This window comes from Lissotriton helveticus, chromosome 10 (genome assembly GCF_964261635.1).
Source record: "Lissotriton helveticus chromosome 10, aLisHel1.1, whole genome shotgun sequence".
Taxonomy (NCBI): domain Eukaryota; kingdom Metazoa; phylum Chordata; class Amphibia; order Caudata; family Salamandridae; genus Lissotriton; species Lissotriton helveticus.
This window is the reverse complement of record NC_136071.1, coordinates 613,557,135-613,579,921: the sequence shown is the minus strand read 5'-3', so window position 1 is coordinate 613,579,921 and position 22,787 is coordinate 613,557,135. Positions and strand designations below refer to the sequence as shown.

The 22,787-nt window shown below is 47.0% G+C and overlaps 1 protein-coding gene across 1 annotated transcript in view; it reads right to left on the bottom strand.

Annotated features, from left to right (window-relative positions):
- The window catches only part of LOC144784068 (uncharacterized), a 1,315,621-nt gene that overhangs the window by 605,417 nt on the left and 687,417 nt on the right, over nucleotides 1-22,787 (bottom strand). Inside the window, exon 32 of the mRNA XM_078662758.1 lies at nucleotides 6,984-7,146. Within this exon, the coding sequence (XP_078518884.1) occupies nucleotides 6,984-7,146 (163 nt within the window). The remainder of the gene's footprint in view (nucleotides 1-6,983; nucleotides 7,147-22,787) is intronic.

Here is a 22,787-nt window from a genome sequence, read left to right as displayed (position 1 = left end):
AAGACAGGCGGTTAAAAGAGAGTTGCTGTGATGCTGTATATGTGTTGGGTGTGGTTGAAAAGTGAAAGCTCAGTGTTGAAGTTTGTTCGTTTGTGTAATTTGAAAGGTGGGTGTATGTTTGTAGTTTATGATGGTAAGTATAATGAGGTGTTGCGCTTGAAAGATTTTGTTGTGCTGTGTGTGATATGTTTTGTTTTTGAGGAGTAGTGAAAGGGGATGGTGATGTACTTGTTTTATGAAATGGATTTGTTAGTATAGTATTGTTTGTGAGTGGAAGTTGTAAGGTAAAGGGGTGGTGATGTGTTTGTTAGTAGAGTGTATGTTGTGTGTAAGTGGAGATGAGGTAGAGTTGTGAGTGTTTGTCTTAGACTTTTTTGCTACAAGAGGTAATATGTGTGGTTTAGTGGGGTGTAGATGTGTGGTTATTTTATTGTGGTCAAAAGAAAAGGAGAGTGTTGGTTGGAGAAATGATAGAAGGCTGAATATAGGTTTATTAGTGACAAATAGGGGTCTGTTGGATATAATTAGAGCAGAGAGTGTGTGTCTAGTTGGGATAAAGTTCAGTGTGGTGTGGAATTGGGTTGTGTTAGTGATCAGTGGATTGGCTGCTGGTATAGGAAAGAGTTGTGAACTGTTTGTAGGTGATGGTGGAATTGTGTGGTAGCCAGGATAGAAGGTTGTATAGGTGTGGTCTGTCTGGTTTAGTAGTGGGTGCTGCGACACTGAATTTGAATTGTGCATAGTGCATGTGCATAGTGTTAGTTTGTAGTAAATGAGTGGAGTATATTTGGTGTGAGTGTGTTACTCTGTTTGTGGATGTGGGTGGTGTATGGTACATGTACTTGTAACGGCTCCACTGCCATTACAATGTCTGTGAATGGCAAAGACCTGTATATGCACATTGTTCATGCAGCTGTGTCCTTACTTGAGGTTTAGAGCCCCTACCTTAAGGCTGTGAGGCCTGCTAGAGGGATGACTTATCTATGCCACAGATAGTGGTTGGTGGGCATGGCACATAGGGATGTGTGCCATGTTGACTCTGATGTTTTGTCTGCACTAAAGCGCACAGTCTGCAATGGCAGTGCATATGTGTTTGATGTGAGGCCTCCCAGGGTGGCACAATACATGCTACAGCCTTTAGAGACCCTCTCTAGTCTCAAGGCCCTTGGTACCACTGGTAACTTTTGCAAGAGACTTGCATGTGAGCCAGAGGTGTGCCAATTGTGAAAAGAAAGGTACACCTTTGGGGGAAAACACAGGCCCTGTGAAACTGATTGACAGGGACCCAGGGCACACTCAGTCAAAGTGCATCAGATAGCCAAAAAGTAGGGGGTAACCATGCAACAAGGTGCACTTTCCTACTGAGAGTAATTGATTTCAAATGCTGACTCACCTTCATCTGACGTTGTGATTGGGTGAATGATAATGAAACTGTTGGGAACATTATTGCACTGTGCCAGTTTAAATAGTCGATTCCACATACACCCTCTGCAAGAATGTCTTGCACGACAATAGCCACAAATTGAGTAGTTTGAAAATCTAGTGTTGGTGGAGCACAAATTCCAATGGTGGAACAACAAAAATTTGGGGACTTATTTACAATAAAGTGTTGCAGAGCTGCACCACAAACTCTTTGACTGTGCCACGCTGTAGCACTATCAAAACACAGGGATGCGTCATATTTACAACAATATGACGCATCCCTGTGCATTTCCCTGTGCTGGCGCACAATTGCCTGTCATGCGCCATGAAAGCACCCTTGCGCCATGGTGCAAGGGTGCCTGTGTTGTGCTGAAATTGTTTCTGTGCAGGAAATGGTACCTTCCTGCACAAAAACAATAACATAAAAAAAGAGGTGATTTCCTCTTCCTATGTGTCCTGCGCAGAAAGCAGCACCTCTAGAAAGAGGAAAAAACTAGGATAAATGTAAACATTCCCCCTCGTTGTGCCTCGCGATGCACACCTGGGGTGGCTTAGCATTTTGACGCATTTCCAGGTTTATGAATTCTCGTAAATCTGAAAATGCATGGGAAAACCCAAAGCAACACCCTATGTCATGTCCCTTTTACGCAGAGTGTTGTGTGAGAAGGGGCATATTACAAGGACATGAAAAGCCATGCAGGGTGGCTTTACATGCCCTTGTAAATATGGGGCAGGAGGTTGCGCCAGCGGTCCATCACAAAAAGTGATGCCCCGGAGGTGCAAGGGGCTTATAAATAAGCCCCCTGTTTCTTAGCAGGTTGATCCTCCACCTGAGGTGCAAGTGATCATCAAAAAATACTTATTCCTCACTGTGTAGGAGCACACATGGACACCAACTGACAATCAATTGCCTGAGGTCAAAGCACTAACAACACCTGCACTTCAGTTTACTGAAGCTCTTGTGTAGATCTGCAAGCATTTCACAACCTTATTCACTTCAAACACGTGCAAATTCACACATGCATCATGAACACCATGTAATACATACAAAAACAAGGGGGTATGTACCCTTCACATTTGTTGGTGATAGTGCAGACAATTTGGCACTGGGATATTCATCACCAGATGAGTGAACTGCAAGCTTTAACAGTTGAGTAACAGTTGAGGAGTCATTTATGCAAGCGCGCAAAAGACTGGTTGACCTTGGGGCACACTCCTGCTTCCTGCTAACGGTTGTCCTACCTTTCCTTGTATAGCAAACTAATGATTTACCCTCTTAACCCCCATACTCCCCCACCCCAACTACAGTCTGTTGTGCAATGGGCCTTACACTCTTTCTTGCTCTTTGAATCTCTCTCTCTTTGCTTCCCTCATTGACTCTCTTATGGACTGTGCAGAATCCTTCCTGAAAACCAAGCAGCTGTTTGTGGCTTTTGGCTAGCCTCACTATGGGAAAGCAATTTCCAAAGCAGGATTTGCCAGATGAATTGTCAAATGCATTCAGGTTTGCTATTTCAAAGCCAAGTACAAGCTATTGTCTCTGCCTAAGGCACATTCAACTCGGAATAATGGAGCCAGCATGGTGTTCTTAAGAAACATCCCACTTACAGACCTCTGTAAAGCTGCAACATGGTATAATATTCACACATTTACAAAACATTTTGTGGACATTCATGCCTGGTAAGAATCCCAGGTTGCACAAGCTAACCTTGAAACATTGTTCCATTTGTCTTTTATTGCTTCCTGCAGACCACCGCTTCAGAGAGCTCAGTACTGCTTTACACCCTATGCAGAGCATGTGATGTACAGCAGCATATGCTGTAAGCAGTCTTTATCCTCAATAGTCAGTGTGCAGCTCGTAGTGCTGTAGAATCACTTGCACCCTCCCACCTCTAGATACAAGTTCTTGGATAGTTCTTTCTAAATATATATTTATCCACCAGAGCACATAGGCTTCACATGTTGGTACATATGCATTCATTTCCATTCTAAAAGTTGACACTGCACTTTTTGAGTTCTGTAGTGTTATCCCATGGAAGGAAGAAAAATTACTGGAAACAAGTACAGCACAGCGACTTACGGGACCAATCTCCAGGGGTTAAGGTGAGTGGTGGGCAAGGCCTAAGGCAGCACCAGCAGTACACCAGCACAGGGGCGGCCAAGTGCAAAACAGCGTCAGGAGCGCAATAGGTTCCTATGGCGATCGATCACTGCAAAAAGAAACAGCAGGCTCTGGCGGGAAGGCCAGTTGGGTTGAACCAATGGGGGTTGGGGGCGTTCAAGTCTTGTAATGCTCTGGGACATAGGGACACTTCGCTTCTCCACAGCCTGGGGTCGACGGGTGTAGAGGTGACTGTATGCATCAGGTTTCTTACCAGGAGCAGTCGCAGTCGAGGGGTGCCTGCATGCAGAGGCTGCAGGCAGCATTGGGGATTCCATGAGGGGTGAAACCACGATGAACTCGAGCTCTGGAGGACTGGGGGAACTTGTTGACACTGTTTGCCCACTTCAACTCGGGCCGGGAACTACAGGTGCAGTGGCTGCTTCAGGTGTATGGATTTGGTGATTTTGAAAGCCTTGTCTTTGCTTCTGAGTCCCAGCAAGGGTGCAGGGGAACAGGTATGCTGCTCACGAGAGTTCTTGGGTCTTTATCAAAGGCCGGCAGTCCTCCCAAGGTTCTGGAGTTAACAGCTGCAAGACGAGTCGACTTTGGTGCAGTTTTCGAAAAGGGATGCAGACAGGTCAGCAGGGTTGGTACCGGGTCAGCTTCTTCTTCTCTCCTCTCTGCTTTTGCGACTCTCCTGTGTCCTCTGTCTTCTCAGGTCATCGGGACCAGCTTTTCTGGTGCCATGGACTCCCCTAAATACTGAATTTAGAGGTTTTAGGTGAGTGTAGGGTAGCAGGCTATGGGCTATTGACCCTTGAGGTCCCTATGCCCCCCATATGATCATTTCCTGTGGGAAGTGGGCATAATCCTGTCCCAGAATTCCTAAGTATGCCATCACAAAGATGGCTACTTCTGAAAAATCATGTCCACCTCAGTGTAGGCCATGTTATGGGTGGTACTAGGCTGGATGTGGCACGCCTACTTGACTAGCTAATTTTCCCACCTGTCGAGGTGCCAAAGGGGTCCTGGACAAAGGGGGTCAGCTTCCTCTCATGAGGAATAGGTGATGAAAGACTATATGATTAGAATTAACTCTTTAGATAAGATTGGGAGGTGTTTGGCAGGGTGTCTCAAGTCCAGTTGTGGGTTGAAGTTGCTATACATGGCAGTGATTTTGTTGCTTCAGAATTGTGAAAGATTGTTGCAGGGGTCCTCAGAGGGGGTGATTTTTGCTTCTGTTGGTTCTGGTATCGATGCAGTCCATCAGAGCAGTGCATTGGGTAGAGAGCCTCATTTGGTGGTAGCGTCAAGGTGGATTTGAAAGTGCTCTAGATTGGCACCTCGCCTCAAAATCCCACCATACAAAAATAAAACCATAGGTGGCACATCCTTCTCTGTGCAAGCAGCCAAACTATGGAACTCTTTACCCCCAAACATAAGATCCACAGATAAATACATACTCTTCGGAACACTATTCAAGAGTTGGCTCTTCCCCATATAACTACCATACTCAATCATAAATATACAGAATATATCTGTGTATATAAGCATTTATTTGGACTATATATGTATACCAAAAAAACTAAGTGGGGAGAAAAAAGGTACTGCTCGACACGAGCAGTGGAGGTGGATATGTCTTCCTTTGGTCTATAGATACAAAACAAAAAGATCCACCCTCAGATAGACTTAAAAGCCATGTCCTCTCAGATTAAACGTGTTTCCTACAATGGTGGGAAAAACACACAGTATGTTTAAATACCCCTCTTACACCAAAAGGGCCCTTGGTGTCATGCATCATCATAGGGGTATTTTTTAACTTCACCTTTCCATTCACTCCTGACTCTTCCACTCACACTCCTACATGACACGTAGTCGTCTCACAACAACAGTGCTCCCGCGTAGCCGTAGGTCATAGCACGCCACGTCCCGTACAGGGGCGGGAAGACCACTATGATGAAGCATGACACCAAGGGCCCTTTTGGTGTGTGAGGGGTATTTAAACAAACTGTATGTTTTTCCCACCATTGTAGGAAACACGTTTAATCTGGGAGAACATGGCTTTTAAGTCTATCTATATAAGTGTACCTACATATCTGTATTGCTTTGTATAAACGTGTATAATAATTAGGTTTGTAAATATAAAGATATTTGTTAGTCCTGCTTAACAAATATACATATTACTTATTGTTATGTTATTCTATTTTTAACATGTATATAGGTGACTGCATAAATAAGTAAATCATTATCATAACTATTTATCTACAATCGCTTCACTATTGAATTACAAAAATAAATAAACATAAAAACAAATAAATTAACTCAAAGTACAGCAACACTTGAAAGTCTGAGTATATTAAATTCAACTTAAACCTACATATATAACTTTCCTTATACATATATACCCTCCATGTACTTATGTACCTATATATTTATTACTTTACTTCTAATTCAGCATCTCCAATGCACTACCCTATTCTTACGCTATACTTCACCCTATACCTCTCTCAATATATCCTCTACCTCTACTCTCTGACTCATCTCAAACCTCATTCTACTACTCTCTCCAATGCACTAACTATTACTCACCATATACCTCTCTCAATATAGTCTTTACCTCCATTTTCTGACTCATCCCAAACCCCATTCTACTACTATGATCCCCAAAAAAACCCTTTTTAGAGTCTTCCTTCCTTGCATCATCTCATACCTCCTTTACTATTCCGATCTCCCAAACAAGACTTTTTAAACCCTTCCCTAAGACTCTTCACCCCTGCACCTTCCCATTGCTCATCCCAAACCACCTCCTACTGCTATGAGCTCCCAAAAAACACGTTCAAGGCCCTTCCCTCTTCTATCCCTCCACTATCCTTTTCAATCCAACTAACATGTCCACCGCTCAAATTAATTTCATATTTCCCTATACTAATTCCCCACTAATCCTGTTTGGGTTCTGGAGTAGCGTGCTACCTGCCGAAAAGCACTTCGACACCTCATCAGGGGCAGCAACCGCTATATAAATGGAAACCCTTCCCTCTTCTATCCCTTCACTATCCTTCTTCACCCCAAATAACAAACTCACATGCCCATCGCTCAAATTAATTTCATATCTCTCCATACTAATTCATCACTAATCCTCTTTGGGTTCTGGAGTAGCGTGCTAGTCACCAAAAAGCGCTTTGACCCCTTGTCAGGGGTAGTAAGTAGTATATAAATGCAATTACAATATAAAAGTGGATGTGCAATGCAAAACATTAAATGTGGCATCCTTATGTCTACATTCTGCACTTTCATAGTAAGACAATCATTTAGAATTAAAATGAAAATAACATTTGAAATTTGGATGGTCTGTTATACTGCAGTACTGTCAGTGACACAACGCCATTGAATGTATTTCCTGAGTGTGCACCTTAAACCCTCCCTGGTCACTGATAAAGACTCACAGACAAACACTCACATGAGGGTTTTCAGGTTGGTATCCAAAGAGAAGAGTTTGGACAGCTTCTTCCTTCCCATTCGTCACAACCTTTGTCTCCAGTAAGTAGTGTTTCTTCTTTTTATCCACTGTGAATGTTTCTTCAAGAAGAAAGCTCTGTGGAATAGCCAGTTTGAAGGGATGTCTGGAATACAAAAAAAGATAAAAACAAATTTAAGAAAACACTTAAACTATAGAAATGTTTGCAATTTTCATTATTAAAGACTTTAATTTTCAAATTTAGAAACATCAGTGATCTATTTATTATTACATGATTGTCCTCTGTCACAGATGTTACTAATAGCAGTTACTTTCCCGACTTGCAGTTATGAGGACCAGTGAATGACAAAACAGTATAATAAAGAGAAAAAGGCAATTAACTTCTGTTATTGCACAGGAGTAGGCCATTAGCACATGTCACTCTAAACTGATCTCCAGCACGTTGACACACCAATTCCCAAACCTGCAGCAAGCCTGTGGTGCCCACTTTCATTCAACCCAAAGAAGAACAAACCAAGATAAGGTTGACGTGTTTCACCTTCTATTTGGGTGAACCAATCGTATTGTTACATGGAGGGTGCTGGTATGGCCATAGCTTCTCCTATGTGAGCCACTCACATCACCTATATGGAAATGCTACATTAAGAATTTGTTTACCCATCTACGCCTAACAGTGGTTAACCATCATTTGTGTCACATGACTTTGTACCTTACAGCAGGATCAAATAAAGTTCACCAATATAGATAAGCACAACTCCAACATCCTTGCTGCACAGCACCCTCAGGCCAATCAGCTTTGAGGCTAGAGTAATAGGTTTCGCTAATAATAAGGCTCCGGCAAAGAGCACGTCAGTCAACACTAACTAACAACAGTTAGGTGACTACAGCAGGCTGTCCCATTAATTCCACTTACGTCGCAGTCAACATTTAACCCCATAGACACAGACATAAACGTTGCGCCTGCTTTGTAAAGATACACAAATATACGCATAGTGCTCACTCCTATCGGAGACTCTTCCCATCCCTACTATACTCTAGGAAATAACTCAAGAAGACACCCTCTGTAAATGCAATACCAGCCTCTTCTTAGATACCTCTAACCTTTGACCAGTCTCCCACACCCTAATCTTCTATTGACCCTCCTGAACCACCACTTCACACTGAGCGACTTAAGTGGCTCACTTTCTATATATTTTTTAAGAGTTATGTAAACTACCTCTGTAAACTACACACCACATAAATACAATAAGGCCCTCATTATGAGTAATCCCCATTATTTTCTCTACTAGGAAATACAGTTACTGGGTGTCCCGATTATCCCCTGCTAAGTACATAACAGGGATTACAAGTTTTTGGGGATTAACATGCCATGACTTTGTCCGTCCACCATCGTAATGGACCCCTTAGTCTACTGAGTCTGCAGCTAATTCGACCAAGGAACTGTTTTCTACAGTAAAAGAAAAAAACTTATATCTGGCACTGTGCCTCTACTGAGTCTGCAGCTAATTCGACCAAGGTACTGTTTTCTACAGTAAAAGAACAAAACGTATATCTGGCACGGGAAACATCCTTTACAACGCGGATTTTACTCCGCAATGCTTTCACAACGCGTCCGTTACAATGCAAGTCGTAACCACGACTAGCGCTGGAGGGCGCTAGAGGATTAAGAATAGTATATTTACTATTCCAACACCTTCCCTAGTGTCAACGGGGACTGGTGTTAGAATAGTAAATTATACTATTCTCAATCCGCGCCCCCAACGAAGTCGTGGTAACGACTTGCGTTGTAAGGGACGCGTTGTGAAAGCACGCGTTGTAATGTCGTACATCCATCTGGCACTGTGACTCTACTTAAAGATTGTAGTCAGTCTTACTGTAATTCAGTAGCTGATGCCTTTAATCACAAGGTAGAGGAGGTTTTCAATCAGTTCTCTTCACTTGACTCTGTCACTCAGGTGGAGAAGCCTCTTCCGCCATCAACTATGACCAACACTACTTAAAATGTTTTCTCCACCTACTACCAAGGAGGTTATCAACTCACTCAAGACCTCCACATTAGGCTCGCCAAATGACCCTTTCCCCCTTTCTGTAGCTCACTTAGCAGCTGAGATAATTGGGCCCAAACTGGCCAATATTTTCCAGCTGATGCGTCTATTGGACTCCTTTCCCTCAGCCTGAAAGAAAGCTGCAGTAGTGCTCCTCATTAAGAAACCGTCACTGTAGGAGGAGCTACGCGGGCATCCAAGATGGTCGCGTGAGCACAGAGCTCCCCGGACCCGTGCCGCCCCTTGCGATTATCCTGACCTTATCCTGATTTCATCGACGGGCTTTTGCTCGCTGACCTAGGCTGATCACTGAACTCCTTGGATAATCGAAATTGGACTTTGGGGTCCATTTTTATCCCGTTCCTACATTTTGAGGCCCACCCCGAGGCGGACCGGGGTTTCGGATTTGGAACGAGCCGTGGAGCAGTTGAACAACAACGGCCACAAGGGCCCCTACAGGGCCGGCCCCTCCTGAGTTTCGGTTTCGGTTTCCTGGCTTGGCCGGCGGGAGCGCGGCTCCTCTCATCCGGGATCGGCCGTTATCTCCTGTTTGTGGTTCCCTGGCCTCCTGCCCACGGTGCTTCTCTACTTTCGACTGCAAGATCAGACCCGGCTTTATCGGTTCTTTGGACGTCTCCACCCGGCCATTTTCACCAGGTCGCAGGGACCCCTCCGGGGTCCCTTTTCCAAGATGGCCACTGGGCAGCCTCCTGAGAAGCGGAAGACCAAGGCGCCTCTGCGGGGCGGTCAGCATCAGACCAACACCATGGATCACTACGCACTCACTAAGGGATCTCCCGGTGCTGTGAGTCGTGTCTCTGATGCTCCCAAGACCCTCTCTCCCGAGGCCCCGGACCCTTCATTAAAGGACGTTATGGGAGCCATTGCCGCCATGCAGGCCTCCATGGGACAACAGTATGAGGCCTTGGCAACTAAGATCAACGCGGTTTCCATTGACATCACGCTGATTAGAGCGGATCTCTCCAAGACTAACGAGAGAGTGGAATCGCTGAGCCTCAAGACTTCAAGTTTGGTCACCGATGTCTCGGACGCCCAAGCGGAAATCGGCAACCTTCGGTCCTCGCATGACCTCATGGCTCGCCGACTTGAGGATTACGAAAATAGGGCCCGCCGCAACAACGTGCGCCTTATTGGTGTCCCGGAGGCCTCCGAGACTGAGGGGGTTGACCTCCTGGTCGAGGACTTGATATCTAATTACTTGGCCCCCGCAGGCCTTGGTAAATTCTTTGCAGTGGAACGGGCGCATCGTGTCCCCGGTGGGAAGGCTCATCTGGGTGCTCCTCCGAGACCCATCATTGCGAGACTGTTCCATTTCCGTGACCGGGACGCAGTGCTGCAGGCTTCTCGAGACAAGGGACCGGTGAAGTATGAAAATGCCTCTGTTTCATTCTACCCTGACTTTTCGCCTCAAGTCCAGAAGCAGAGACTTGGATTCCAGGGTGTTAAGAGGCGCCTGAGAGACCTGGGCTTGAAATACTCCTTGCTCTTTCCCACCAGGCTGAGGATTGTGTATCGAGACCGTACTTTCTTTTTTGACCGCCCTGGCGATGTCAGTGACTGGCTCGATTCATTGCCTGAGGGTCAAGACTGCTCCGGACGCCCTGGTGGCGCTGAGGGAGGTGTAGCCGAGTGATGACTTCATCGATGGAACTTTGTCTGCTGTATCAGCTGGATTTATCCTTGAGACATGTTAAACTTTGATCGGCCTGGGGGTGGCAGGGGGGTGAACGGGAACTTTTCCTCCTCCTGGGTTCTTAGCGTAGTTTAGTTTAGTAATGGGGCGACAGGCACACTGCAAGTTGGGGTGGTTTTCTAGTCTTATGCAGGGGTGCAGGGTGGGGGGTTTGTTATGGGTGAGTTGGGGGGTGGTTGTTTTTGTGTGTTTGTCCTTTCACGAGGCACCGTATTGATTATTGTGTTCCATGTGGGTCTTGCTCGTTCCACGTCTTGGGAATGGGGGGCGGTGAGTTGAGACTACTATCCTGGAACGTTAATGGTTTGGGGGATAGGATAAAACGGAGTATTGTCCTGAGGTATCTTAGACGGCACTCCCCAGATATAGTCCTCTTGCAGGAGACCCACTTAATAGGTAATGCTTGTCAGGCTCTTAACAGACGTGGCTACCGCCTTGTAGCCCATGCGGGGTTTACTTCTGGGTCCAGGGGGGCTGGCATCCTTCTGCGTTCCTCCCTCCCTTTCGCTGTTGACGAGATCAAGCTTGATGATAGAGGGCGCTACGCCTTGCTCACTGGGAGGTGGGAGGGGAAGACGTTGTCTGTGTTATCGGTCTATGTCCCCCCCGGCTTACAGACTTTAACTTTCGCTGATTTGTGTGGTGTTATACTTGGACTTCCGGATGGGCTCCTGATCATGGGGGGGGACTTTAACTCTGTCGTCTCCGGCGTTCTGGACCGACACCCACCCAGAGATTTGCCTAGGGCACACATGTGGCTTAGTGACTTGCTGGAGACCTTTGGGCTTGTTGATGCTTGGAGGTTGTTGCACCCTATGCAGTTACAGTACACTTTCCACTCTGGGGCTCATGGCAGCTTGTCCAGGCTTGATTATTTCTTATTGCCTGCAGTTCAGTCTACCTCCATTAGGGAACTTCGCCTGCTTCCTAGGGGAATTTCAGATCACTCCCCTCTGTGGCTTCGACTTGAAGTGGGGGTTGGGTGCGAGGGTAGAATAGCCCCGATCAACCCGTGGTATCTCCAGGACCCCCTGACTCGTTCCAGTCTTGTTAAAGCCATTGAGAATTACTTCGATGACAATGTGGGCTCTGTCTCGTCGTCTGTCACGCTGTGGGAAGCTTTTAAAACTGTGGTCCGCGGGCAATCCTTGTCCCTTATTGCGGCTGCTAAGAAAGCCGCCACTGAGGAGGTGGTGCGGGTAGAGTCTGAGATTGCCGCATTGGAGGCTGACCCCAGTCTTAGTGCATCGAGCGCAAAGTTACACTCCCTTGCTTTAAAGCAGGCTGATTACAAGGCTCTCGTTACAGAGGCTGCCAAAATGATGTACAGGGAGCAGCAGGGGCGATTGTATGATGTTGGTGATAAGGCGGGCAAGTTGTTAGCTTGGTTGGATAAAAAGGAGAGAATGAACCGTGTGGTGCCTATGATAGTTATGTCTGATGGTGACTGTGTCACGGACCCTGTTGGGATCGTTCAGTGCTTCGCGACCCACTTTGAGACTGTGTACTCCTCAGTTTGTGATCGAGACGAGGAAGACTCTCATTTACTGTTGCAGGATATTGCATTACCTCATCTCTCTGATTCGGACAGGGACCTCCTAGACTCCCCGTTTACTACGGACGAGATCGCCACCGCGATCCGTTCCCTTCGCTCGGGTAAGGCGCTGGGCCCCAATGGTTTGCCTATTGAACTTTACAAGCTGCGGCCCGATAAAATGGCGCCCCATTTAAGAGATATGTTTCTGGAGGCTCGGGAGTCGGGCTCCCTTCCCCTCGACCAGCGGCTCGCCACCATTGTGGTCATCCCTAAGGAGGGTAAACCTCGAGATCGCTGTGCCTCTTACAGGCCTATCTCTTTGCTCAACGCCGAACCTAAAATACTGGCGAAGATGCCGGCCAATAGATTGGTCACCGTGATCGGAGACCTGATCCATCCGGACCAGTCCGGATTTATCCCGCACCGCAACACAGCATTAAATCTGCGTAGACTCCATGGAGTTCTCGCGAGAGCTGGGGCGCTTACGGAACCGGCCATTTTGGTTTCTCTCGACGCGACTATGGCTTTCGACACGATCGAATGGCCCTACCTGTGGGCGGCCCTCTCGAAATTCGGGTTTGGGCCGGGCTTTATATCCTGGGTGAGGCTCCTCTATGAGACTCCCCTAGCCCAGGTTGTGGTCAACGGTAGAGTTTCTAGCGTCTTTGAGCTTGGACGGGGCACCCGGCAGGGCTGTCCGTTGTCTCCTTTGCTCTTTGCTCTCGCTCTTGAACCGTTAGCTGAATGGCTCCGCTGGGAACCGTCTATGCGTGGCATCCGATGGTCACCTGACTACGAGGATCGCGTCTCTTTGTACGCGGACGATATCCTTCTGTACCTTACGTCCCCGCAGAAATCCCTTAACGTGCTTTTTGACGTACTTGCCTCCTTCGGCAGGAACGCCGGTCTCGTTATCAATTGGGCGAAATCTTGCGTCTACGTTTTGGCGGGAGATCTCCCTCCTTTGCCGCGTAGATTTCCAATTCAGGTAGCGAGTGACGGTTTTAAGTACTTGGGGATTTATATTTCCTTGGATCCGGTTATGCGTTATGACCTTAACTTACTGCCCCCTCTCCAGCGACTTAAATCCGATGTAGCTCGCTGGCGTAGGTTGCCCCTGTCATCTCTTGGCAGAGCGGCGCTCTTTAAAATGATGTCCTTGCCCCGTTTCTTGTATGCACTACAGAACTCCCTCGACATCGTCCCCTCCAGTTATTTCCGTGAAGTCGAAACCTTGCAGAGACAGTTGGTGTGGGATGGGCGTGCTCGTATTGCCCTACCGAAGCTCACGCTTCCATGGTTTGATGGCGGCATAGCGCTCCCGGACATCAGGCGTTATTACTGGGCGTCCCAGCTCAGCGCGATCAACCATGCCACCTACGCTGCTGACCCTGCCCCGGCTTTTTCCATGGACAGGCATATCCTTCCTGGGGGTACTTTCAGTAGGGCACTATACTCCAGAGCTTGCCGCGGAGCACTGACCGGTCCCACTAAGACTGCTGTGAGAGTTTGGCAGAATGCGAATGCGGCCGTGGGTTGGTGTGGTAGACTTACCCGAGCCACTCCCTTGTATGACTCGGAATGTTTGGGTTCTTTGTGGCGAACGAAAGGATTTGATAAATGGGATATGATTGGCATAAGTAGGGTTGGCGACTTGTGGTCCCAGGGGACGGTCAAGTCCTTTGATGCACTGCAGCTGGAATACCACTTGAACGGTACTGAATGTTTCCGATATGCTCAGGTCCGTCATGCCTTGATGTCGGTGTTCCCAGCGGGCACCGACATTCCGGAATCCTCCACTTTGGAAGACCGCATTCTGGATGGGCATATACCCGACAGTACGATCTCCCTAATTTACAAGAAACTCATTAACTGCAGGGCGGACCTACTGACTCGCCTTAGAGAGTCATGGTGCTCTGACGGGCTAGAGTTGGACGATGAGGACTGGCAGTCGGCTCTGTCTTCGCCCAAGGAAGTCGCCATCCCTGCTCGACTGCGGTTTGTCCAACTGAAGATATTGCATAGGGTATATGTCACAGGGCCCTGTTTGGTTCGTATGGGATTTTCCGCGGATGGGTTGTGCAAGCGTGGCTGTGGTATGACTGGTACTTTTCTTCACATACTGTGGGAATGCCCGGAGATTGTACGCTTCTGGGCAAGAGTGCATGATGTCATGAGCAATGTTACGAGTGTGCCCCTGCTTCCCGAAGCCAGGCAATGTCTTCTTAATATATGGGAGCCCAATGACTACAGCACTGCACAGACCAGATGGGCCTCCCTTGGTAATATGGTGGCCAAAAGAGACATTGCCCAACTTTGGGGTTCCCGTATTCCGCCTACCCTGTCTGCTTGGGAGGAAAACATGGACTGGTGCATGTTTAGAGAGAAAACGGTCTACCTGGCTAGGGGGCATCCCAGACAATGGGGTCGTATATGGTCCCAATGGAATACTTACCGGGGTCATATTTGTACTCCCCCACACGATCTGTCCAATGAAGAATCTTTGTCCCCCTAACCTGACGTTCACGTGTTACTCCTGATTTACTTCCTGTGTGTCCCCTCACCTGCCCCCGCCCCTTTACCCTCATTGATTGTCATGCACTGATTTGTACTGAGCTCCGCCCGTATGGTTCCGAGATATTGTACTTTGAACGCCTTTATGCCTTGTGATGTTTTGTTGGTTTTTTGTATGTCTGTTATTTTAATAAAAGTTTATAAAAAAAAAAAGAAAAAGAAACCGTCACTGGACCGCAATGACCCAAACAGTTATAGGGCTATATCTTGCCTCCCATTGCCAGCCAAGATTTTTGAGAAGGTGCCGAATTACAATGGGGGGATATATTAACACCAATTCTCTCTTAACCCCCACTCAATTTGGCTTGACCAGCTTAGAGACCGCCTTCATTAAGGCCATTTATTTTTATTTTATTTTGAAAGTTTTATATAGCGCGAACAAGATCTTTGCAGATAACAGAGCGCTTTACAAAGGGAGGTGGAAGGGTGGGGAAACAGGGGAGCATAGTAGGAAGGTAGATCAACAAGTTAATGTAAATAGTAGAAATATTACTTATATTACAGGTATGAGGTAGCAAGGCATAATTGGAACGTAGGTCATCAACAATGTAGATAATACAAAAATAGAAAATAATGCAGATATGAGGGAGCAAGAGCCTAAACACTTTAGTCTAATACAAATAAAAACACATGTGCATAGGAATCGGACCGGTAATACTGATCGCATTGTAAATCAAACGTAGTTGTTCAAGTGTATTTAGCCATAAGGATATTTTTGACTTCTTTCTTAAAAAGAAGAGTGGAGGAGATGAGTCTGGTTTCAGGAGGGAGTGCGTTCCAGATCCTAGGCGCCATTCCTGAGAAGGAGCGTTTGTAGGTTTTTTTCCTTCCGGAATCTTCGAGGTTTCAGCAGAAGATTGTTTGTACTTCTGGTGGTTCTGGAGCCGCCGGAAATTGTCAACTTATAGTGAGGTAGCCGGGTGATTTCAGGTGTATAGCCTTGTGCGTCATGCAGGCAATTTTCAGCTGTATTCTGGCTTCAAGAGGCAGCCAGTTCAAGGATTTAAAGTCAGGGGAGATATGCGAATGTTTTTTAGATCCAGTGATGAGTCTTGCTGCTGCGTTTAGTGACGCTCTGAGGGGTGCAGTTGTAGTTAGGGGGAGGCCGCAGAGGGCCACGCTTCCGTAGTCTATGCGAGGGATGACTAGTGCTTGTACTGCGGTTTGGAAGTCTTTTGCTGGGAGGAAGGGTTTAAGTTTCCTCAAGGTGTTTATTTGGAAGTTCGCCCCCTTAGTTGCCTTGCTGATATGCTGCTGCATGTTGAGGTTGGTGTCAAGTGTTATGCCCAAAGATTTTGCTGAATCCACGATGGTCGGTTGGACATTGAGTGCTGTTAGGTGCTTAAGCCATGTTTGTGCGGAAGATACTTTCGTGGGGGGTGAGATTAGGAGGAACTCGGTTTTCATAGCATTGAGTTTGAGGTGGTTATCGGCCAGCCAAGATTGGGTGCTTCTGATCGTTGAGTTCAGACGCAAGATGTCTTTGGGGGATTGTAACTTGAGATATAGTTGAGTGTCATCGGCGTACATGTGAAAGTGTACATTGGATGCTTGTAGCAGGGTGGTGAGAGGTTCCATAACTAGGTTGAACAAAGTAGGGGATAGGCAGGATCCTTGTGGGACACCTAGCGATACCGGTACTGGGGAGGACATCAAGTTTTTGCTCTTGAATTTTTGAGACCGGTTGTGTAGAAAGGAAGTGAACCAACGAAGAACAGTCCCAGATAGGCCCATTCTTGTGTTTAAGAGTTCGAGTAGGTTCTCATGTTTCACTGTGTCGAATGCTGAAGAGAGATCGAGGAGGATGAGGAGGCAGGTATCATTTTGGTCTAAAATTTGGAGGGCGTCGTCAATTATGTGAGTCATAGCTGTTTCAGTGCTGTGCCCTGCTCGGAAGCCTGATTGATGAGAATTGAGGAGATCAAACTGTTCTATGTGCTTTGTCAGTTGTAGTTGGACGCATTTTTCTAAAAGTTTGGCGAGAGTTGGTAATCGGACGGTAGTTGTTTAGATCAGTGGGGTCGGCTGTTGGTTTCTTCAGTAAAGGTGTGACTTGACCAACTTTGAGGGAGTCAGGGATGGTTCCTTGTTGAAGTGAGCTATTGATAATTTTAGACCACAGTGGGAGGAGCAAAGGGATGAAGTCTTTTACGGCGTTAGCAGGAAGAGGGTCAGTGAGGTGATTGGATGGTTTTAGGGTGCTAAGTATTCTGTCAATTTCTTCTTCAGAGTAGGTGTCAAAGGATGTCCATGTCGCATTGTTTTTTAGTTTATTGGGTGTTATGCAGTTGGGTATTGAGTAAAGGCTTGCGTCATTGAGGAGGTTGCTCCTTATATAGTCAGTTTTTTTGTTAAAGAAAGCCGCGAAATCTTCACAGGAAGGAGTAATGCTCATAATGTCGACAGCTGGGGGTTGTTCCTTAGATTGAGATCGGATTAGCTCGAACAGTTTACTTGGACGGTTTTTTGCTTGGTCTAGCTGGAGTCTGAAGAACTCTGACTTTGAGCGTTTTATTTTCCTGAAGTATGCGTTTCTCTTTTTCCTCAGAGTTTTTAGGTGCAGTGTCGAGGGCGCTGATCTCCAGGTGCGCTCTGCCGTTCGCATAGCCCGTCTGTCATCATTGAGACTCCCGTTGTACCATGGGTTGGATATCTTGGTGGATACTCTTTTCAGTTGCATTGGAGCGGCCTCATTGATTATTGAGGCCATTGAGTTGAGATAGTGGTCAGTTAGGCACTGAACATCAGTAACGTCGGTAGGGGGGAGTAGGAGATTGCAGCTGTTAGGGGGTAGAGAGCTTGGATTGAGTTTCCTCAAGTCTCCTTTCCAAACTTTGGGCATGGAGTATTGCACCGGGATGCGTTTATGTATCCTAATCTCCGCCATGGAGGAGATTAGGATGACTCTCGATCAGGAAGGACGGGCAACACTCATCCTGCTCGATCTATCAGCGGCCTACGATACAGTGAATCATGGGCTGCTGATGGAGTGGCTGAGCATGATCAGTGTGACCGGGACAGCTTGGGAGCTTTTAAACTCTTTCCTCTCAGGCCGGGAGCAATCAGTCAGACTAGGTGTTTTTTCTTCACCCTCCTTCTCCCTTCCTTGTGGGGTGCCTCAAGGGTCATCAATCAGCCCTCTTCTTTTCAACATCTAAGACACCCCCTTGCAAACTCACAAGTTCATTTGGGCTCACGCTTACATCATACCACGATGACACAGGGAGTGTTAAGGAAAAAAAGAGCAGGTCCCGTACAAATGCTCCCAAGAGTCGCTATGTATCACCAAAGGTAACAGTTCCCTGAAGTCCGCAGCCGTACTTTGGTTGCGAGTCAAGGCCTAAATAGGTGAAGAGTTAAGAGAGAAGAGGAAGAGGAAGTAGAAATGTCTCTAAGTGATCAGGTTGAGAACAGATGAAGCTGGCTGTTACTGTTACCTTTGATGATACAACACACATTGTTGTGTCATTGGTGACTGAGGATAGGGGTGTGGCGGCAAGGTTTTGCAACAGCATGAAAGCTGTGGGCCATTGAATAGTAATGAACTGCCTCAAACTGAACTCAGCTAAGACTGAGGTGTTGGTGCTTGTCGCCCAGCCCCCTTTCTGGCCCTCAATCTGGTGGCCTTCCGAGTTTGGCTCTTTGCCTTCTCTGGTTAGATGTGTTAAGAACCTGGGCATTCTTATAAACAACAAACCCCTTTCTACATGGACCAAGCCAATGCTGTATCCTCGGCTGCTTTCTTTGAATAAAAAATGATTACGAAAATTCTTCCGTTTATACCGAGTACTTTGCAAATACCAGTTGTTCTCTCTGTCACTTGCAAAGATTGAGTATTGTAATGAGCTTTTTCTTAATGCCAATCAGCAGGTCCTTAATAAATTGCAATCCGTTCAGAATGCCACTGCTCGGCCGCTCGGGTGTTGTGTAAAATTCCAAGACGTCAATCTGTCGCCAAACTCATGTCTAAACTCCATTGGCTCCTGGTCAGATAGCGGATTACATTTAAGGCTTTGTGCACCGTGTTCAAGGCACTGCTCGGGACACGCCCTGACTTCCTGAGGAGGAGTTTCATTGGTTACTCTACCAGTCGGTCCTTGTGCTCTGCTTCGGCCATTTTGCTGGTAATTCCCAGATTCTGATATCCAAACTGGGGAGTCCATAGTTTTGTGCTCGGTACATCTAGGGCATGGAATGCTGTTCCATTACACATTAAAACCCTGCCCAATCTGTTGGCCTTCATTACGGCATTACAACTTTGCTCTTCTCTTCTTGTTAAACTTTCTTTCTTGGCTTCTCTCCAGCTTCTATTTACTCAGATAGTGCCAAGACCTTTTTGTGTATGAGTGAGTGAGTGAGTGAAGGGAGACTTATACCGCGCAACTTAGCCCAAGGGCATCAAGGCGCCAATCAGGTCAAATAGTCTAAATTCTCCAGGTGCACGTCTACGAGTAAGCCTCTACAAAGAACCAAGTTTTCAATGCTTTACAAAAAAGCGCAAGAGATGGTTGTCCTGCCAGTTCTGGGGGGAGGGAATTCCAGAGCTTGGGTACCAGGGGGGAGAACGCTCTACCTCCCCATCTTGCTTTTGCAAATCTAGGAACTAGGAGAAGATTTTTATTTGATGAGCGGAGGGCTCTAATGGGGGCATAAGGGTAGAGGAGGGACCTGATACCCTCTGAACCAGAGCCATACATAGCCCCATGGGCGAGGCAAAGGATCTTAAAGGAAATCCTAGACTGGATAGGCAGCCAGTGTAGGTTTTTTCTGGCCAAAGATGCTGAGGAAAGCCTGGGAAGGTTGAGGACCATCTTGGCCGCGGCATTTTGCACTATCTGCAAGCGATGGATGAGGCTCTTGTTTAGACCTACATACAGTACATTGCAGTAATCCAATCTCGAGGAAACAAGTGCCACGGTGGCTTGCTTCCGGGCATCAGGGGAGAGATAGGATGCAATCTTTCTGAGGATCCTGATAATACCAAAGCAGGTGGAAACGGTCCTACTGACCTGACGGTCAAAAGAAAGAGAGGTATCTATCAGAACCCCCAGATTCCTAGCAGAATGAGAGGGAAGGGAACAATCCCCAAGGGAGGCTGGCCACCAATCGTTCGACCAGACGTCTTGATTGCCCCCGAAGGTCAGGACATCAGTCTTCTCTCCATTAAGCTTTAAAAAATTCTGAATCATCCATTGGGATACTGCCTCCATGCAATTTCTGAAGTTCAGGGCAGAGTCACTCACAGACTGCGTGAGTGAGACCATAATTTGGGTGTTGTCGGCGTAAGACAACATTTCAAGCCCAGAAGATCTCACTACCCTGGCAAGTGGGGCCACATAAATGTTGAAAAGTGTGGGACTTAAAGAAGATCCCTGGGGGACCCCACATTGCACAGGTTTAGAGGGGGACAGAAAGTCACCCAGCTTCACCCTTTGCTCTCTTTGATTGAGAAAAGAGGCCAGGAGGCTCAGGGCTGGGCCTCCAACTCCTATCTCCCTAAGCCGAGAGACCAGGACAGAGGGAGACAGGGGGTCGAAAGCTGCCGTAAGGACGAGTAGGACCAGGAGGGTAGTATGGCCCTTATCGACCTTTGAGCGGATGTTGTTAATGACCACAGTAAGGGCAGATTCAGTACTTCGAAAACCATGTTGTGAGGTATCCAGCAGGTTGGAGTCATCCAAGAAGGAGCTAAGGTAGCGATTAAGATGAGATTCAAGTATTTTAGCGGGGCAGGTAGTAAGGAGGTAGGTCGAAAGTTTTTCAACACCCCAGGGTCCAAAGAGGCCTTCTTCAAGAGAGGTTTAACGACCGCCATTTTCCATGAGAGAGGGAAAATTCCCTCTGTAATTGCTAAGTTCATCACCACTAGAAGGGGGGGGGGGGAAATAGCTACTTCCCTACAGGCCTTCAGGACCTTGAGCGGACAAGGATCCAGAGGGGAGCCAGATTTAATGTTGTCAATGAGCAAATGAATCCCCTCCAGGGTAAGGAGAGGGAAATTAAGGAAGCTAGCACCGGAATCATTAACCTGAGACCCAGCTGCGGGGAGGAGAGGGGGGAAGGGGAACCCAGCTCCAGGTTGAGGCATTCCATTATAGATATCAACAATTTTGGAGTGGAAAAAAATTGAGATTCTATCACAGAGCTCCTGGGTTTCCACTATGGGATCCACAGCCTGAGGGGCGGAAAGGAAGTCTATAATCTTAAACAAGTCTCTGGGAGAGTTCAAAGAGGCGGTCAGAGTAACATAATAAGCCCTTTTTTCCTCAATTATTGCTAGCTTGTATTCTTTTAAGAGATGTTTATGTTGTTCCTTCTCGATAGGATCAAGATGAGCCCGCCAGTGCCTCTCCTGTTTTCTGCAACCCTGCCTCAGCAGTCTGAGTCTATCTGAAAACCAGGGTGCAGAAGGGCTCCTTCTTGCAGAGTAGTGCTGTTTGGCGGGGGCTAGGATGTCCAAGGCCCCCAAGATGGTTTTGGAGAATTCCAGAGCCGCGGAGTTGGTGTCCTTCTTTGAGAAGGGCCTAAGTCTAGTCTGACCAGGCCAGAGGGATAGGGGTACCTGCCTTCAGTCTAGGATCATTGGAGAAAACTCCATCAAGCGTATGGCCCGCTAAATGAGTAGGGCTATCAACAAGTTGAATCAGGCCACATGAGTCCAGGGTTTCCACCAGGGAAAGGGTGTCTCTGGAGCTCATATTTTCCAGATGAAAATTAAAATCACCTAAAAGAGTGAGGTTAGGTCTATCAATAAAGGATTCTAATATCTTCATCAGATCTTGACTGAAGGTAGTTCTGGGACCTGGGGACCTGTAAAATAAGATGCCAGAAAAGGAGACTGAGGGAGTGGAGTTAATGGAGAAGTACATGGCCTGAAAAGAATCTGAGGGAGTAGAGAGATGCTCGGTTCGGCACATGGAGGAGCTTTTATATAGTATTCCTAGCCCACCTCCTCTTCGCCCAGTTCTGTCCATCCTAGTCAGGGCATAGCCCTTAAGAATTGCGTCTACGAGATCAGGACCTGAGGATTCTGAAACCCAGGTTTCAGTGATAAATACCCAGGAGGGTTTCCTCAATAAAACGAAGTCTATGAAGGCAATGTTATTTTTAATGAAAGATCTCGCATTAATAAGAAAGCCTTCTTCATTTGCCTGGGGGGGAGCTTGAACACCCCAGTGTCCGGCTGCACCTTCATGACATTCGGTGATCTAGGGCGACTGGAATTGCATCTGCAGCTAAATGTGCCTAAGAAGGCATCAGGGCAAAGAGTGTAATGGCAGGATTTTCTGGGGGGTTTTAGTGCCAATAGAATTTGGGTTGAGTAAAGAGGGCTTACTTGAGGAAGGGTGGAACGGGACCAGCCTCCCTAGCCCCTGGCGCGAACTCAGCGCGGACGGGCGCAGACGGGCTTGACTTAGGCACGACTTCCGCTGGGCGCGGAAGAAACCATAGAGCCTAAATAAGGTGGCGCCTGAATGTCGAGCAACGCGTGACCCTCCGTGAACCAATGAGGGCAGGGACACCAAATGCATGCCGGCGCCCTCCACAACAAACGGGAAAACCCGTGGTGGACCGGGGCGCTGGCAGGAATAGCGTGAGGCGAGGGCGGAAAGCCTCTGGCAGGTAAGAGTCAGCAGGGGAAATGTGCAAAAGAAGCAAAGTCAAATTTTAAAATACACAACAATAAAGAACGAGCAACATAGTAATCATGTGGCAGAATAGATTTTAAAAAAGGCAGCAGTATTTAAAAACGAAGGCATCGTAATCATGCACTCGGCGAATTTAAGACAAACCACGAGCACTTATTAAGATTCTCTAGCATAACATAACTAATGGGAGCCACTTTTATTTTGCTGCACAGGCTTGTTTTTGTCCCAGTCCGACCCTGTTAATATAATCTCTCCCACCTGCATACA